The sequence below is a fragment of the Gallus gallus genome, chromosome 20 (assembly GCF_016699485.2).
Source record: "Gallus gallus isolate bGalGal1 chromosome 20, bGalGal1.mat.broiler.GRCg7b, whole genome shotgun sequence".
NCBI lineage: Eukaryota > Metazoa > Chordata > Aves > Galliformes > Phasianidae > Gallus > Gallus gallus.
In genome coordinates this window covers 7,077,887-7,091,156 of record NC_052551.1, presented here as the reverse complement: position 1 = coordinate 7,091,156, position 13,270 = coordinate 7,077,887, and the positions used below count along the sequence as shown (strand labels likewise).

General features: G+C 41.0%; 1 protein-coding gene across 2 annotated transcripts in view; it reads right to left on the bottom strand.

The window, feature by feature from the left end:
• Nucleotides 1–12,811, bottom strand: part of PHACTR3 (phosphatase and actin regulator 3) — a 96,765-nt gene extending 83,954 nt beyond the window's left edge. For both annotated transcript variants that reach the window (XM_004947075.5, XM_001233075.6), the window contains exon 1: nucleotides 12,354–12,811. In XM_004947075.5, the coding sequence (XP_004947132.2) occupies nucleotides 12,354–12,456 (103 nt within the window). In that variant the 5' untranslated portion in view covers nucleotides 12,457–12,811. The remainder of the gene's footprint in view (nucleotides 1–12,353) is intronic.
• Between the last annotated feature and the right edge of the window lie 459 nt (nucleotides 12,812–13,270).

The following is a 13,270-nucleotide window of genomic DNA, read 5'->3' as shown; positions in this document are numbered from 1 at the left end:
ATGTGAAATGAAAGTTAACTCTGAAAATCTAGGGTACCTAGTTTGGCTTTTCTCTACTTGGATACGTGTATTTAGATTAATCTGTTCAAAAGTAGTTCTTGTTGTCAGACAATTTTACATCATCTAGCAAGATCTGAAAAACATTTCTGCAATGCTTTGATGGCAAATGGCAGGGGAATTTCTTGAGTTAAATACTAATTAATTAAACCCACTAGAGGTAGGCCTCCATTTCCTTTAATAGGATAAGAAATGTATATATATAGAAAAGCATAACCTACTCATCAGAGATACGTCCCTTTGGATAGAGTGAGAATGTTATCTTATACATATGTATTCAAAAATTTAGGATTAATTTCACTTTGCTGATATTTTGATAGCATCTTAGCTGCTAGGAACATATTCAATAACTTAACTCCTCTAAAATCATTTCATCGGAGCAGCCAGAGAATCTATGACCTCAAAATGCATAAGCTCTTGGCAGCTTTTTGTGTGTTTTTTTTTAATGAGTTACTGAGAAATACTTCTGAAATGCTCAATGGGCAGAGAAATGGAGAAAGATTAAAGTCCAGGATGGGAAGCAGAATGAATTTTCTGCAGGTACAGGACACAAGAGAGCTGATTATATAAAATAGCATCTCCTGAATACGATAGATTTGTGATGCCCCAGGTCATAGTTTTCTGGAGGTTTTTGAAGAAGTTGGTAGAAGAAATAGAAGCCTTTGATGTATTGGAATAAAGCCTAAACACATTGTAGATGTACTGTTATAAGAGCAGGAATGAGGAATATATAAACAAAACAGAAGAAGCTGTTTTCAGTATTTTATTTTCTACTCCTAGTTTCTTCTTTCAGAAACAAGTGGTTGTTTTAATCTCATATTGTCCACAATAACTTTGGAGATTAATGGCAACTTTCAACTAAGAATATGGCTAATGGTAAAGGATGCTAGTGACCCTGTGTAGCAGAAATGCTGAGTCACAGAGATGGAACACCTGGTGGGAAGGCAGGACAAACTCAGGGGAGCTCAGGTGTATGCAATGGTCCTGAGTGACTAGAAGGAATGGAGCCAGGATCCACCCCTTCCCAGACCTTATTTAAGGGTTGGCAGTGGAGGTAAGGGTGTCTTGCTGGAGATCCCTATGTACCTGAGGCCTTCCAAGGGTAAGCAGATTCTTTCTTTTGTTTTTTTTTTTTGTGCTTAGAGCTGCTGCGTATGAGCTTGTACTTGCTGCAGCTTAGGGCTTTGTTACTCTGCTGTCATTGCAGTGCTTTCCATTGCGTTACAGCATTACACCCTGCTAAGTATTACCTGGAAGGAGTGGCCTTGTGAGGTCAGTTTTGTTTACCACCAAAGCATTCATGCAGGAGAGACACTTTAAGCGTCCCAAGTAAATTGTTTTCAGACAGACATTCATTAGACAGCAGAAGCTCCAGTCAGAATTAACAAATGAGATTTTTGACAGAGTAAGGGCAAGCCAGAGATTAAAAATGGTGAAAGCACAGAAAGGTAGGATTTGTTGGCTTCTCTATTATGTTAGGAATGCTATTAGAAGAATAATTCAAGAGGTGCGGGGGAGTTGCTGCATTTGTTCAGGCTAGCTCATGGAATGAACTCAGACTAGATAGCAAAAAAGTGGAAAAACTGTAGAATATGCAAACTGAAAAGGAAGGAAAGTTGCAACAAGCTGTCTTTTCGTGAGCGAGAAAGAGAGCATAGGAAAGCTTTGACTCAATGAGATAGGAGGAGTGTCATTTTTTCTGGGTCAGTCTTCAAAGATACTTTCTTGGAATAGAGAAGAGAGATGAGGATGTGTTTCTATTAAGCATTGAGGGGCCCTTCTAAAAATGTCTTCATTCACACAACGTTCTGGATTTTTGAAGGCCACTTAATACTAGTTGAAATGATCGTTTATTTATCTTTCTTTCAGTTTATTTTTGTGACTGAATTATAGCACAAAATGTACACCATAACAGTAAGAAGTCATTTTGCTATCTATCTGACTGCTGTTGTTCATATACTCTGTGTTTGCCTTAAGAAAACACACATCTGGATCATATCAGCCATTAAGTTAACCACTATTGCAAGGGTTCAAGTAAACTAGCTGCAGGCAATGACTGATGTTTGCTCCTATTGCAGATCTAGCAGAGTCGTGGTTTAGGTGAGGATATAATTTTCTGTATCAGACTATTCAATTCTGAATTAGTGTCACTAGTTTACAGTAAAATAGTAAGTTCTTCAGGACCTTTCATTTTCCAAAATAATAGAAAATGACAGATGACAGAAAGTTCACTTACGTTCATCACTTGCAGAAGGCAGCATTATGGACTGACTTCTCTAGAATGAAGTACTTCACATGTGAAATATGAAGTGACATGAGTAGTTTATCTCATTTTTTGCATTAGTTTTCTTGAATTAAATGAGAAACTTGTTATTTTAAGCTTATAGTCTACAAGTGGAGAATTCATATGGAGTGGAATACTAGACTCCATTTCATCTTTTCTAGAGCTTTCTCTGCATAGACAGTATTCTGAATACTTATTCTATGCTTCCAGACATTGTAAAATAGAGAAAAACAAATGAGCAACTGTGACAGAAGCAAACATTTTAGCTGAAGTTGAAGTGGTCTAATTAAGAATGGGGTGCCTTTCTCCTTGAAGCTTCTGCAGTGCCAGAAAGTTGTTACCTAGGCTGCATAGTTGCTAAAATGGAAATATATATATATATTTAATAATAAACTTAGAATATTTTATTTCATCATTATAAATGCAGAATTCACACAATTATAGAAGTCCTGCCTGTAACTTCAGAGGAACCCAATTAAGTCAAGCTTATGTACATTATCGTGCATTCTTAACCCAATTAGGCAGAGGATTTCAGTAGCTGAAGATAAGTTTAGCTTGCAGATCCAAATTTGTGAAACAATCCCAACAACCTGGATTCCCAAGACCTGCCATTGGAAGTCTGTTCAGCTTAGCTCCCCATTTCCACATATGGGGAGCACTTCAGGGACATTCCTGAGCCATTTTTAGCAGTGACTTAGTCACACTTAAGTGACTGCTTTTTTCAGGCTTCCACCATCACTTTTTCTCTGCTGCTGAAACAAAATAAGAATGGTCAAGATTCAATGCTTTCAAATTATCACCCATGCTCAAAACAGAGGGTGCTTGTCATCACAATGCTGACAGTAATTTAGTGGCCCCTGGCTGTTCAGTAGTATACCTGACCATGATGTGCTGGTTGAGGAAAAAATATTTCTGAACTATTTTCTTTTTCTGTCCCATTCACCACAATTCTCAGGTCCAACTGAAATAATGCTGTCACGCTACATACTGTGATGGAAACTTTCCAGACTCCAGTCCTAAACCTGCTGTCATCGGTTTCTGTCCCTTGTCTCCCCCTTCTCTGCTTGTCACACATAAACAAAAACACTTTACCTTTGCAGGCTAAGGTATCCTTATGTAGTGTGGTTACTTCCTGTAAAACAATCTCATCATCTCTCTTACATGACAAGGCAGGGAAGTAGGGAGGAGTGTTCAATTTCCCCTGTAGAATTGGAGTGAATTCTTCCTGTTGGGAAGGTCTGCTCTTATATGTATGTAAACATGTAAGTATTCTATGCAGATTCATATCATGTGTGATGAAAAGATGATTGACAAGTACCTGCAGGAGCAAGAAGCTTTCTTCCAGAATGATATTAACTAAGGTTTTGTCTGAATTTCACCAAGGAAGCAGAACTGGTTCTAGACAGTGAACAAACTTGCCCAAAGCATCAACATTTATGTATGTTATGTGAGCACAGATGCAGAAGACTGACTCTGAATATTACATGTTGTCTTCAGGTGTGTTCACTCAGCCACCCTTTGCTTTGCTTCCAGTCTGTATTTAACTGCAAAGCTAGGCAAGCAAGCATGTCTTCCCTAAATAGCATCATCTTGACACGGTCAAGTACACTGGCCTAGACCAGATGGACCACTGTGCTGATCCAGGAGAGCCTTCCTCATATTGCTATAAGAATTAAAAAAAAAAAAAAGTCTCACCATAGACTTAAGATGCTGACTTCTGTGAGCAACTGAATGAAATGTGACAGACGTTCACCACAGATCAATATAGGAAAGGCAGAGGGAAGATGGCAGGGCCTGAGGGATGTAGCAGCCCTCAGAAAAGGTTGAAGGTTTCACTGGCTTGATGCAATGCAGTGACCTAAGTCCAGTTGATGGTTATTGCAATAGAATGGGGTTTGAGAGTGTTAAAATATAATAATATAAGGAAGTGAACATAAGCTCTCTCTTCATTATATACACCATGAAGTGCTTTATGAATAAGAACTTCTAAATCAGAGGTTTGCATGCATGAACTATGTGTGATTACAGGATATTACCATGCTACTGAAAGCAAGATACTCTTTGATTAAGATCATCGTACTGAAATATTTATGCCAACTCAATCATGAAGCTATTGACCTGCTTCAAGTAGTTATATGATGTGCTCTCTAGGGCATGTATAAATTGGATGTACATTATACCATAAATCAACTTGAATTTGAAACAAAGGTATGGGATTTGAAGGCACAAAGAATCTGTTGTATTAGCATATGAACTCTAGCTACATTTGGAAGCAAAACAAAAGTATCATGTTTAGCTTTACTTGGTCTTTGGTATTTACAGATCTAACCTGCCTAGAAAAGCTAAAGTAATTAATTCTTGCTATTAAATTTTAAAATGCGAAGCCACAAATGTGGTTTTAAAATGCCATAAAGGGGCAGGAGGGAGGGAGGAAGGGAATAGTGGACAAACATATTTTATGACTTCAGTTCTCTATCAAGTTCCCAGCAATCTCTGTTTCCTATCAAAAAAGGGTTTTTAGAAGGTAGATTAATTGCAAAGGGGAAGGAAAATTATTAAAACAATTAAAAATCCCTTTCCATCTTTCATCAAAAAGCCCATGGCTTCATTTTGTTCTCCTATTAAATGAAACAGCACTCAGCATAAAGACTCAATTAGCAAAGGCTTTTAACAAATAGAAATTCTTATGCTAAATCTCAGAGTCAGAAACCAGACCTGCCTGTGTCGCATGCACAAGCTGTTTTCTGTTATTATGACACTGGAAGCTAAGGAACAAGAAACTACAGATACATTAAATAATTTTTTTTTTTTAAATCAATACTCCAGTGAGAACTGGGCCTTACAAAATCCAGAGTCAACTTCCAGTGGTGTCACTGGCTTGCTATAAAAACTCAGAAGGAAATTAATCTCCATTCACCACATGAAAAAAAAATGAACCTCTTGTTTTATTCCACTGCTTTATGTCTTTTCCAAATTAGAAAAAGCTAGTTAAAGTCAGAACAGTTTCTCTTTATATTCTGCACAGCAACTGGCACAATAGTGCATTATGTCAGTTATGACCCATAGGTATTACTCAGACTAGAAATCTGTGTTTGGAGAATCTGAGCCTGAATCTTTTTTTGTAATCTGTGGTAGCTCTTTTATGATACATAAAAACATCTGAAGAGTTAAGGAGAGAAACAGAAATGCCCTTTGTGTTGAGTATAGAAGAGCCCCGTAATACTTCTGTGTGTTGTGTGAGATACTGCTTCTGAAGAAGCCCTTTATCAGTCAGACAGCTAGCTTTGATGGCTGCATCTTTAGGACCTAAGAATTTCTTCAATTAGATGCAAATGTATTATTTCTTATCATTGTAAAATAGCAATAAGAAAAAAAAAACAATCCTGCATTGTTTGCATATTGTACATCATCATCCCTGCTGTTTGTAATGCCAGAGTTCAGTTGCTGCAACCAAACATAATTGTGAAGAAAAAACTTGTATGCATTTAACTATGTTCCTTCAGGTGCATGGCAGAGAGGACTCCCAGGAACTAGAGAAGACAGAATATTTAAAACATGCTAGAACTAACAAACTTAATTCTGATTCAACAAGGGAAACAAAGGATATAAAAACTGCTAGTCAGATTTCTACTGAAAAAGCTTTTCAAGGATATGCAATGGGAATAGTACTCTAATTCTGATACTCAAGTTTAGACCCAATCTTTTATGTGTGCCAAGGAATTTGCTAGCAGCACTGAGAACAGGAGACTGAGCAGGCATCTGGAGCAGCAAAGCACAGCAGGTTCTGCAGTGTGGGAGAAGAGTGCACGTTTGAGCTGTGCAACAATCACTTAAGCTTGCACCTTTCAAAGTGAGACTCAGTCTAATCAATCACCAGATGTGATTGTAATTATGGGAGGAAAACAGGACACTTATTTTTCAAGGATTCCAGAGTGTCTGTAGATGAGGGCAGGGGGGTAAGGGGAAGACTCATAGGAAATACTTGCTAACATTTTTTATATGTTGACCTGACTCTCATAAATTCACTCAATATTATGATGGTGTGTAATGAGTACTTCTACTTGGACAAAAGAATTTAAATATATTTTCAGCAATATTCAAGCTACCTACCAACTTTTTTTTGTAAAGTAAAATATTTTTTTTCCTCATTAGAGGTCTATATTTTGTTTACAGAAGTCTAATATATGTCTAAATACTCCTAGCAGTAGTAATCGTCAGATCTTAGAGAAGCCTACAAACAACCCTCAACATGAATAGCATATTAATAGATTTCATTTCACTGCTGCAAAAGTTAGCATTAAGATATCACATACCCATCTGTCTTGAATCCTCAAAAAATAAAGTATTTACAGTTTCAGTAAGTAAAATATCCAGGCAATCAGCACAAGGTAATCTGTGTTAAGCATTCATCTTGTTCAGTGATCTGCAACACAATGATACCACACTACTGTTGTGAGTCCACATGTGTACAGTACCAAAATTACTGGATATGTTCTAGTGCAGTTTGTGCATACGTCCCATGTGTGGGACTTGCCTAAGCACCCTGTGCCTCTTTCCTCTCCAGAAATGGGGGATTACTCTCATCTCCTGGAAAGTGCTGGAGAAGAGCTGCCACAGATGAGTCATGCACCAGGGAGGAATGTCTCTGAGGCAGGAGGAGATGTTCCACTGCAGGACAGAAGAAGGGAGTTCTGAGCTTCCCTGCATGACAGGAACTTGAGTGCACATAGATCAGATCAGCAAGAAACTGGAGAACTGATGAGAAAGAAACAGAGCTTCCCAAAAGCACAACAACCCCTTTGTTAAAGGTTAACCTAGCATTGCACTACTTGGTGATACTGTGGTGATTTTTATGGTGCTATGTCAGGAACTGGACATTCCACAAATCACAAATGCCTTGGGGACCTGTACAAGACTGAAATTTGGATTTCAATGAAAATAGGGTATTAAGTTGAAATGTGAATTAATATCTGCACATTTCAAGTCTCAACTGTGTGTTCCTCAGTAGAGTCCCTATGGTATCATATGAGAAACTAAATATGTGGAACAGTAAGCTTCAGCTGGGAGCCCTTGGTCTGAATTAGATCAGATACTTGCTGACTTTGAGTAAAAGAACTTAAAATATCACAAAACTTCATATACATGAAAAATATGGCAAAGTTATAAAGCGGAGCAAAACCATTTCCTAGCTTAATTTTGGTCATACATTAGTACTGTTGGGAAATGGTGTAGGAGACCTGGCACACTTATTCTGTCAGAAGAAATACCATGCAGGGCAAACAAAGTCAATTAACAGAACAGACTACTTGATACAGGAAAATGAAATAGAGACCAAAGTCTTTCTGGTAGAAGAAACCTATGAATATTTTCATAGGTAGGCTTGCTCAAGCACTAGTATCAAATCAACGAAGTACATCATGGATAAGACTGCAAGTCCCTAATTTAAGTTGCAGTGATCTGAATGACTGCAAAACGATGACAGTGCCAGCAAGCTGACAGGCAGGGCATCAACAGCATCTTTTTTTGTCCTGACATCCACTCCACTATCAATTTTCTTGAGTCTTAAGTACATGTTTTAACTTATGCACAATTACAGGTTTTTCTGAATTATGGGCCTGGAATGAATAGTTTTACAGCAAAAGTCACTGGAACAGATTTAGAAAGCCATCACCAATCTGTATCTGCAGTCCAGTTGTACCCATTTCTCTTTGCCTTTCCTTTGTTTCTTACAAGTATCCACAGCACAAACCTACTTTACTCTTAACATGTGTTTGAACCTTTCCTGCCATCAACTTCCACCATCAGACAGTTTGCTAGTGTAACGTCCTGATGGCTAAGGGGGAAAAGCATGGCATTCCAATTGCTGACAAGTCCTCTAATGCTATGTGCAAGACTCAAACCCAGAGAGCTTCTTGAAGCAATAAATATATGTCAGTAATTAGCACTAATTAAAATCTTTATCAGCATAAAATAACCCTAAGAAGTAGGCCTTTGTTAAGCATGTGAAGGGAATTACAGTCTATCCAGGCTAGCTTACCGCTTTAAAAAAAAAAAAGAGAGAAAAATTAGAAAATAAAAAGCCTAGTATAGAATATTCCTATACTCAATGTCTTATTGCCTTAATGCCAAGGGAAAGTTATACTTAGGTGGCTTATGTCCCTATGCTACCTGTGAGGCTCTGCTTGGTTACAAGTTGTCCATCAGCCCAGAGACAAGAGGAACACAGCACATCAAGTTATAACACATCATCTTCCTACAGCCTAGGAAAATACAAAAATGTTTCTTTTGAATTCCACTAAGAACAGTGATAAAGGATTATGAATTTTTATCCCATTTTCTCTCCTTGAGTTAATTCGGTGCCCTATGCTGCTGATCATGGAGCACAGGGAGTATCTGAAGCAACTGTTCTGAAGTAGCTTTAACTTGCCAGATCTTGAAGCACACCACAGCTTAGCATATGATGGAGGAGGCTTCTCAACCAGTCTTCTCCAACCAGAATTCTAGAAATCATGTAAAAATAGCTGTCAGTGAGATCTAACACTACTGCTTGAGGAAATAACTGATTAGATTAAAGGGAAGGAACATTAATTCCTTCCTATCTTTCTACTATTCCCTACACAAAGAAGAGGAACAATATGCACCATGTAAATGCTGGAGGAAGTTATCTATTTGTCACTGAAGGTTGCAGCAGATAACGAGGTCCATATTTTCTTCTCAGGCTGCAATTGTGGTATCTTAGTTGATCACTGTGAGGAGCTGCTGTTTAATTAACATAGCGTGTGAAGGACCTAAACTTGTATCTTTGCTTTCCATTAAGTAGCTATTACCTGTCCCTAGTCTGGTTCACTGAATGCCTTGTTTATCTTATTTGCTACAGGAACATTTAATAAGATGTCAGTAATGTGATAGTTTTTAAAGGTTATTTTTTCATGTTAAGAAATTCACTGTAGTCTGTAAAGATTACATCTCTTCCAGTAAATCAAGCTTATGGAATAGCTTCTCATTTCTTTAGTGAATGCTTTGTGAAGAAAAATACAATAGATTATAATCTTTATTGTGAAGCCTCGATTATCCGATGCTTGGAGTAATTGCAACTTCTGTGGCAGCAGTCAGGATTAAAAGTGTCCAGAACTTCTCACATCTTCTAACATCTCTGGCTACTGGAACCAGCCAGCTACTTAGTTATTTCATGTGTGACTGGAAGAGTCCTCTTTAAAAGGAACAGATCAACCAGCCAATGGACTTAAGTGTTTCTCACATGGGAAATTCCCTTTGACATTTGATCTCAACCAACAGTTCATCAAAAAAATTGCATGTAACAGCTAACCAGATGACAACAGGAAGATGAACTAACACTTGCTGTCTTCAGTCCTTGAGTCTGATGCTTACATTACCCAGTATCACCCGAAAAGAGATTACGTGGTCCAGTGATAAAGAATCTTGAACTTGCAGGACAGCCAGCAAGTCTTGCAACCATGCTGCGTGCTGACAATCAACTGTTAAGGTGATGTTTCAAGAGAAAGGAAAATGAAACACTGCATCAGAGTTTTCTTAAAAAAAAAAAAATTATATATATATATATATATACATGAAATACGTACTGACACCTCTACATTCTCAACAGTCTAGCATCATGGGAATCTCCTGGACAAAGCTTGGCTAAAATAACAATAGTAGTACTAGTCAAGAAGAGGAGTATAAATTATGTGAACACCAGGAAAATCTTTACAAAATAGGCAGACTTCATCTACCATACATTATCTACCTTGATATCCTTTCCTACAGTAGACGTAGCAAAATGAATTGGTGCAGAATAATCCCACCACATCCTGCATTCAGGAAAATGTTGCAAAGAAGACTTAACCTCCAGAAGAAATATCTTATTCAAATGCCATACAAAAGAATGTTTCTGTGAGGATCCTTCAGTCATACCTTTATTTTGCTATTGGCTTATTTGTCTGCATAATTTAAACATGCATTTAGGTCATACAGTTTTTTTTAATGAACAAAGAATCCTACATGTTCGTGCTTCTCTAACAGGTGAGTCTGTGAGCAGGACTGGGATATAAACACAAACTTGGTACCATTCAGCACTCCTAATGCATTTTACTTAAGTCTTTTGACTTAAGAGTCCATAGATGATTATTCTGATCATACAATGAGAATGATAAAATTTTTCAGAATAACACTGTAAGGTAAAATATGTTGTATGGTTTAGCATATATAGTTTATACTACTGTAAGAATTATATTTCAGGCTTTTTGAGTGATTACTTAGAATAAGAGTAAGATATTTAATTTGTTTTATTATCAGGTGGGAACGTGAAGGTGCTCAATACTATCTGATAAACAAATTCAAGCATTATATAGAAAACCTGAAAAAGCTTACTGAACGTGATAACTCTACCACTAATTATTTTTACCCACCTAGACTAAATCCATATGTATTTAGCACCTTTTGTTTCTTTCCACATAATATGGTCTATCGTGATACCTTAGAAGACATCTTTTCTTGCATATCACTATAGCTTCTGCCATGCAGTGGGACACTGTCCTACCAGATAAAGGCTGTTTTAGGGGAGCGAAAATGCTACTTAGTATTGATAGTTCTTTCTCCTCACAGGGGGAAAAAAAAGAAACTGAATATAAATATCTTTGTCTATGTGTCAGACATGCTGTATACTTTCTTTGTTGTATATTTCACAAAGGTCCAAGTAATTGTCTAGCAGAAAACAACATAGGGGAATCAAAAATTGAGATTGAATATATAATCCTTTCATTAGTCACTTCTGCTTTCAGAAATCAAATGGCAGAAGCATACATTCCTTTCAGTCAAGATTGCCCCTTTGGGAGTGAGTGGAGCAGTTCATGTTAGAGTCCTTTGTTCCCTTTACTTATGGTATTGGAACTGTTGGGCATTAGAGACAAATCATCTATTGTTTTGCTTAATTTAATTTGTATTTCATTCTTGACCAAGGTGCTCAGGATTACTTGATAAAACAAATAAGTGAGAAAACTTAAAATAGTTACAAATATTAACATGCACATTGGACCAGAAGGGAATGGTGTGGCAGGTGTATCAAAAACAGCCTGAAACATTTTATTCGCTCAGTAATCTGAAATAAACCAGAACTAGAGTCCAGTCCCTAAATGCAGCTTTGGACTACCTCTTTTAGGCTGACAGTGCCTGACCCAAACCCCAAACCTATTTCTGGGTTTAGAATTCAGTGTAATGGGCAGGGAGTATCAACACTCCATTCATTGTCTTGTGCTATTTTGATTACTCCATTTCTCTTACAGGGCTTGCATGATGGTCTACTTACATAAACCCACAGTAAACTGGCTCTTTGCCTTTGCTCCTAGCTTATTGCTGGGTCTGTCTTTGCAATCACATCGCATTAAAGTGATGCAGTTATTTGTTTCTTTTTCCTCTAAAGGGGTCGTCTTTGCTTAGGTGCTGACATCTGCAATTACTGACTCACCACCAACAGACATTCAGAATTATTCCTCAAAGTGAAGTTAAGCTGAAAACAGCATTAGCCAGTGTTAAAGGGGAGAAAAAAAATCTAATCGGAATACTCCGTTTATACGCTGGTAATTCAGCCGTGTCCCCCCGGCACCACCCTCTGTGGCCACGCTTCGTAAGAAGATTACACTTCTCCCCATGAAGTGAGAATTACCTTCTTGAGGGGAGAAAGCGCTTAATTGCGACCCTGCTGCCTCTTGTCTCCATGGTGATGCCACGCAAACAGCCCACTCCCTTCTGCGCTGGGAGCCCCGACCCCCCACGCGCTCGGGGCAGCCCAGGTGCGGCGCTCCCCGCGGAGCCCCGGCAGCCACCGGCCGCGCCCCCCGGGCGGGAGCTGCGAGCTCAGGGCTCCGCCGAGCCCCGGCAGCGCGTCGGTGCCCGCTGCGACGAACGTCTGCCTGCTTCTCAGCGGGCTGCAAAGTGGCGGCGGATCGCGACGCGCCCCCCGCCCGCCCCGGCGCTGCCAGGAGCGCGGGGCCGTTACCTGCGTGCTCCCCGGGGCCCGCGGGCTCGGTGAGGATGCTGGGGTCACTCTGCGACCTGCCTCGCGGGAGAAAGCAGCCGGGCCCTTCTTCCGATGCAGCCATGAGGCGGCGGGCGGGAGGCTCAGAGGCGGGGGCAGGAGGAGGCGCTCATGGAGCCGGCGGCCGCCGGGGGACAATGGGGACGGGGGCGCGGCGGCGGGGCGTCAGCCGGGCAGCGCCAACCGCGGCAGCATCTTCCCGGCTCCGTCGGCAGGCTGCGGCGGGGCCCTCCACCGGCACCGGGGCGCTCAGGGGACGGCCGCGGCCGCTTCAGGGGGTGGGTGCGCCATGTCGCCCGCGGGGCCGGGCAAGAGCCGGGACGCGAGCCGTCCGTCCGCCCGGACCCCCGCCGCCCCCCGCGCGTCGCTCCCGGAGCCGCCTCAAGCCGCCGCGCCGCTGAGCGCATCCGTCGGAAAACATCGGGATTCTCCCATGGTGCCCCGCGAGCGGCCGCGTGACGTCACGGAGGGGGGGGTGTGAGGGTGCCGCACCTGCACTGCACAAAGGCGGAGGCCGCCGCAGGTGCGCGCGGCCTCCAGGCTCCGCCCCCTCCCCGCGGCACGTGACTCACGGCGGGCCCCGCCCCGCCCGGCAGAGGGGGCTGCGGAGCCGCGAGTGCCCCCGGGCCGAGCCGGGCTGAGCCCGTCGCAGCTCGGTGTCCCGCGGCGCGGCTTGCTTTGAGAGCTTGGACAGAAAGAAAAAGGGTTGGTTTGGGGAGATCCTTTGGCTGAACGATCCTCCCTGCTGTGCTCCGGGTGTCACACGCGAGTTTCGACCGATAACACCGGGCGGGCTTTGAGCGCTCTGCTGGCAACGCCGCGCCGCCCTTAATAGGGTTATGCGTGTTGTCTCTCCGGTTATCGTAGCTGCGTGTTAA